The 6,224-nt window shown below is 44.4% G+C and overlaps 1 protein-coding gene across 2 annotated transcripts in view; it reads right to left on the reverse strand.

Annotated features, from left to right (window-relative positions):
* Nucleotides 1-5,955, reverse strand: part of TBC1D9B (TBC1 domain family member 9B) — a 32,408-nt gene extending 26,453 nt beyond the window's left edge. For both annotated transcript variants that reach the window (XM_080991311.1, XM_080991310.1), the window contains exons 1-2: nt 5,745-5,955; nt 624-734 (exon numbers count right to left, since the gene is read on the reverse strand). In XM_080991311.1, coding sequence (XP_080847437.1) covers nt 624-734; nt 5,745-5,862 — 229 coding nt within the window. In that variant the 5' untranslated portion in view covers nt 5,863-5,955. The remainder of the gene's footprint in view (nt 1-623; nt 735-5,744) is intronic.
* Between the last annotated feature and the right edge of the window lie 269 nt (nt 5,956-6,224).

A 6,224-nucleotide genomic window follows, 5' to 3' on the forward strand; every position in this document is an offset into this window, starting at 1 on the left:
TTACTTAATATACCTCTGCTAGCTCCCTGCCAGCCCACCCTCTACTTCACACAAATTTGCTTGCTATCAGCCAATTGGTTTTGAACAGATCCTGGACAATGAGGTTTTTTTTCTACTCCACCTGATACAATTATAGAATATTGGATTAAAACTTTGAGTAAAATGGCCATAATCCAGATTTGCAACCATGGTCTACATCGGGGTAGGCAACCTAAGGCCCAGGGGCTGGATGCGGCCCAATCGCCTTCTCAATCCCACGGACGGTCCGGGAATCAGCGTGTTTTTGCATGAGTAGAATGTATCCTTTTATTTAAAATGCATCTCTGGGTTATTTGTGGGGCATAGGAATTCATTCATTATTATTTTTTTCAAAATATAGTCCGGCCCCCCACATGGTCTGAGGGACGGTGGACCGGCCCATGGCTGAAAAAGGTTGTTGACCCCTGGTCTACATGTACACCCAGATTTTTCTAAACTTTTCAGAATGTGCCTCTGAAGAGCACTTGAACTGCTCAAAAATCCTTTTGAGGATATTGTAGTTAAAGAGCATTTAAAAGCTGGCTGTGGGGGACAGCAATCATACACTGGCAGAATTTATTTGTTATAGAATGGTATTTACTCACCACATGCCACTGCCCAATAGATTTGAGAATCCTGTGTCTGATGTAAAATTCTGTAAGGAGCAACCCTAGCACTTGAGTCCAAAACCACATCCAAGGTTCCCACAAGTAGCCCTAAGAAGACCAAGATGCAGAGAGAAACATAATGAATATGATCTGAGCAAATGAGAGAGTGAAATAAATGGTGGGATGATTTAAAATAAAGTGTTTATTGATACAAAAGTTTATAAAGGATGTGAGATCCCAAGAAGGGTCTACTGAATCAGACAAAAGGCCCATCTAGTCCAACATTCTTCTTAAGAGTGCCTAAGCAGATGCCCAAGGGAAGCCTGCAAACAGGACCTAAGCACTACAGCATTCATCCCACCTGTCATGAACGGCAACTGGTATTCAGGGCATACTGTCTCCAACAGTTTCACTGGATGTCTCTGAGTTCCAGTATTATGAGGGAGGAATAAAAAAACTCTGTGTTCACCTTCTCTACACCATGCATAATTTTATACACCCCTATCATGCTGCCTTTTCTCTGAACCGAAGTCCCAAATGTTGTAACCTCTCCTCTTAGGGGAGTTGTTCCATCATCCCCATGGTCATCTTAGGTTGTTTAAGCCACCCCACTTTTAAAAAACACACACACAGATAAAGCAACTGTCTGAAATGCTTGGTTCAGACACAATGCCAAACCATGCCCCTTGTGCATGGGCAAATTCCACTTTCTTTTTGGGGTTGTGCCAAATCATATTTGCCTAGTTGTCCAAACTATTGTTTGTGCTTTCCCTTCAAACCAAAATTGGTAATAACAAAGGTCAATCCACAAAGGCCAAGCACAAACCACACTTTGCACATTAAGGAGAGACTGAGGTTTCACAAACATTTGAAAAGCAGAGTCACTAAAACAATGCATTCTTAACAGGGAAAGGAACACTGAGGCACAACAGCTGAAGGAGAACTGAAATTTATACATCATCAAAACTGGGTTTAATGCAGTGTTAGAATAGCATACTTGAAGCTTCTTCGCAAATGCCTTCAGAATGCTATAAGCAGTAATGTTATTTACTATTTTACAGAGTGTTAGGCCTGTTGCACATTTTCTGAGTGGACAAAGACTAGAGAGAATTATGTGATGGTGAGTGGGTGCAGAATTATACTGACAGTATATCATTGCCAATGAAATATTGAAGGAAGTTAAGCTAATGCATTAGCTTTCCAATTGGCACTGTGTACCTGAAAAGAAGTTGTAGTCTCCAAGAGCAGCTGAGAACGTCCTCTTAAATATACTTTGTATATACCACGTCCAAACAACAGAGACGTGCGTGTAGGGAGGCACTCTCAGTGATGCATCCCTTTAGAACTAGAACTCTCTTCCTTTAGGGATTTACTAATTTCATATCCTGAGTATCTTCCATAAATGATGCAGGGCATTCCTATTTGTGTCATTTAGTTGTGGGGAGGGGTAAGACAACAAATAACTGCTTGTTTTCCCAAGATGATAAAACTAGGTTTTACAAAGTATGCAAGATCTGTATATTTAATCTATGATTTTTTTATATATAATTCAGATTTGTTGAGGATCGTTAGAAGTTATTTTCAATATGGTAAATTATAAATTTATTAATTTATAAAGATGCTCAGGCCACCCCAAAAGTTTAAACTTGACACAAACAATCTAAAAAATTTGAGTAGTTTGCATTTCAAGGCCATTTCTGTTCCAATTTTCTCTTTCAGTCTCTCTCACACACCCTACCCAAATGATACCATGCATCTGGTTAAGTACACAAAAGCTTATGCCATAAGAAATCACATACAGATGCAACAATAGACTTTTATGTTTTTACTGGAACATGACAACCTTATAGGTGTATTTCAAAATGTTCACAGTATTGCTAGACCACCCACAAAGCTGAAATCTAGTGCATGTGTAGCCAAAGATACAATTCTTCCTAGATAGCTTGTCCAAACTCTGGACATGATGTTTACTTCATAATAGAGGCCTTTCTCTGTGCATTCCAGCACAGAGCAAGCCAAGGTATACCTGTGGCAGAATGCTGGGCTACAGGAGTTCTGTTGTGTTGTCCAGCTTGGGGAGGGGCAACTTTCTGTAACAGCCAAGAGTATGTACATAAACTTACAGAGTGCAAGTTTCATTTGCTTGTAAAATAAACAAAGAATGCCAATGCATAAACCAGTGATTTAAATTTGGCAACAAATACAAACCTGGCTGTGATAAACTCCCCTTAGGACTTCCTAAGTAGGGCCAGCCCCTGCTGCAAGCTCCAAGCACGAGCTCCTGAAGAGGAGGGTGTTGTTGTTGTTTTTAATGTGTTTGCAATTTTACAAAGAAAAAGAAAATGCTATCAAAGTCCCTTTACACTGTAGATGCTGACTGCATACGGAATACTCTCCAATTTCTTAACTGTGGTTAAGAGATTCAAGGCATTCCACAAGCATTCTTTCTTTCTTTCCAGAATATATTAAAATTTTAACAAAATGACGTGGACACTGGGGAGGGAAGACTTTTGTTGTTCATTACTTCTTCTTTTTCTTCTTCTTCTTCTTACTATTATTATTATTATTATTATTATTATTATACAGCACATTATCAGGGACGCGGGTGGCACTGTGATCTAAATTACAGAACCTAGGGCTTGCCGATCGGAAGATCAGCAGTTTGAATCCCAGTGACAGGGTGAGCTCTCGTTTTTCAGTCCCAGCTCCTGCCCACCTAGCAGTTCGAAAGCATGCAGTGCAAGTAGATAAATAGGTACCGCTCCGGCGGGAAGGTAAATGGCTTTTCCGTACGCTGCTCTGGTTCGCCAGAAGTGGCTTAGTCATGCTGGCCACATGACCTGGAAGCTGTCTGCGGACAAAGACAGGCTCCCTTGGCCTATAGAGCGAGAGGAACGCACAACCCCAAAGTCATCTGCAACTGGACCTAATGGTCCGGGGTACCTTTACCTTATGCCCGTAGATCTCAGGGCGGTTCGCAGCACATTATCAGTGATGTCACAGACTCTGTTTAAAATGTGTTATGGACACTTCTGTAATTAACTAGTGAACTGAAACCAGAGGAGGGAGGGAAATCACATGTTCTCAGGAGCAAAACTATTCTGAGTGCTAGGCAAAATGTATTTCCTGAATGGCAACCTTATTTTAATAAATCTTTTTATAACAAATAATCATTATACATGCACTACTTTTCTAAATGGATAGATAGTCTGTCTGGAGAGATAAACTGGGATCTTTTAAAACACTGTTTGAGAAAACAACACACACATGTATATGAACATTTTCTCCTAATAAAAGAAATGTTAGCATTTTATTGCCACATTACCAGTGAATGTTTTTGGCTTAATCTCTCTTTCTATATTAAGAGGCCTGTATGCGGTCTGTATACATATATGTGGGAATTTGCAATGCTTGAAGCACTTATGATATGAGGGAAAGAACCTGATGAAATATCCCTTCTTATGCAAAGTACTGTAAAGGAACCCAGCTTCACGCTAGGGAGATAGCAGCTGAAATACCTGAAATACCACTATATATAAGCATTTTGCAGACTTTTGCAAGATTTGCAGCTGCAAAGATACAGCTGCCACATACATATCATGTGTGTAAGATCACTAGCTTCTTCTGCCCATATCAAACAAATTACCAGATCCAAGCATATTCAACAAGCAAAATCCACAATTAGGCATGAAAATGACCAAGGCTACAGATCTAAGTTAGCTGAACTTAGGTACCACTGAAATCTGTGGGATAAATGACTTATTGATTCAACAACCAACACAGCGCAAACTGTATTACTCAGAAGTAAGTCACACTGAGTTCAATGGGGCTTACTGTTAGGTAAGTGGATATAGGACTGCAGTCTTAGTCTGGACCCAATCTATTGTCTGCACTGTCCTATGGAGATTAACTTTTGTTGAGGCAAATGAAATGATAACACAAGAAAGTATACTTTTGCAGGAAGACTGTGACAGAAAACAACACCACAGCAATGCCATTCCTATGTTTACATAGGCAACACTTACTGTCTTGGAACCAAATTTATCTATAATACAAATACATGCTAAACAGATGTGCAGCAATTCACAGAGCTGCTCTGCATTGGGCCTTCAAGAATCTGCAGTGCAGATGTACTGCATATAGCGTGAATAAATTCAGCTTGTCTCTGGGAGCCAAGCGAATGAGTTGGTATGCTACTGGCATACGGGGATTTTACTTTAAAGTAGCTTTTATTGTTTAAAACTACCACAAATGTTACAAGTGTAATACTAAGCTGCTGAAATAATGTGGATTAGAGTGTCAGCCTCTAAAAAGCAAAATAATTGGCTCCCTTGTTTACACTGAAATCCTTTAAAACTGTGCACATATCCTACAAAGCTCTAAAGTAAAATGTTTCAATACCGACATATTATTTACCAAATGAAAATATACAAGTGATGTATTAATCAAAAAAAGCCTCTCAACAATGTTTTTCGTTTGTTTGTTTCCTCCCCACATCAGACGTTGCGAAACTCCACAGAGCCCCTCCTCTGTATTTCATTGGCACACACGGGAGGGGCACCTTCAAATATACATATTTACGGGGCACGCATCCCCCAAATTTCACCTGTGTTGGTGGCTGGGGCGGGGCGGGGCAGGATCACAAGTCAAGAAGAGCCTGCTGATTTGAAAGCCTTGGGCGAAAGGGGAAACCAGTGTCGGTGCTTTTGCGCACAGGCACCTTCACCCAGGGCAGGACCAAACCCTTTCAGCACCCAGAAGCATCCTCTCTGGTCCACCTGGAGAAAGGGTGGGGAGGTAGAGACACCCACGGGCAACGGGCGATGTCACTAGCCAACTACTTGGCTGGGGGGGGGGCACTGGACCTGACACCCGCAAGCCGCAGCGGCCCTGGGCGAAGAGGCCCGGCTCCCTGTGCGTTTTAAAGCGAGGGATGAGGGGCAGCTTGCGGCTGCGAAGGCGCTTTCGGGCGCTGCCCTGACAGGGCCCATTCTCTCCCCGAGAGGCCTTCCCAGCAGCGCCTCTGCTGCCCGCGAGGCCCCGGGCGGCGGCGGCGGCCGACGGACTCCCCTCTTCCAACTCCTCCTCGCCCAGCTGGCGATCGGCGGCTCCACTCACCCGTCAGGCCGCCCCCCTTGCCGTGGCCCCGCCGCCGCTGCAGGAGGAAGAAGGGGTTGGCCCGCTCCGTCACCCACAGCGCGTTGGCCAGCAGCACCTCCTCCGGGCCCAGCCACATAGCGGGGCCGTTGCCGCTGCGGCGCCACTGCCGCCGCCGCCGCCACCCGGGCACACTCCGCCGTCTCCGAACCGGGGCCGGCCCGACAGTCACAGGTGGGTCACGGGGGCTACGCACGTCGCGGACCGAGCCCGGAGGAGCTGTTGTCTGCCTACTGCGCCCTCTAGCGGCGTGGCTGGCGCACCGCGGCGCAGGGAAAACGGCCATTTTTGTCGTCGTCGTCTTCCCGCTCAGTGCGAGGCTGAGCCGAGTCCAGCCTCTTCTCAAGCCGCCTAAAACCACGACGGTCGTCGCCCTGTGGCTACACGGTCCTACGCACACATTTGGGAAGTGGGGGTGCATTGCTGCTATACCCGTTCGAC

Source organism: Podarcis pityusensis (assembly GCF_964106645.2).
Source record: "Podarcis pityusensis genome assembly, chromosome: 2".
Lineage (NCBI taxonomy): Eukaryota > Metazoa > Chordata > Lepidosauria > Squamata > Lacertidae > Podarcis > Podarcis pityusensis.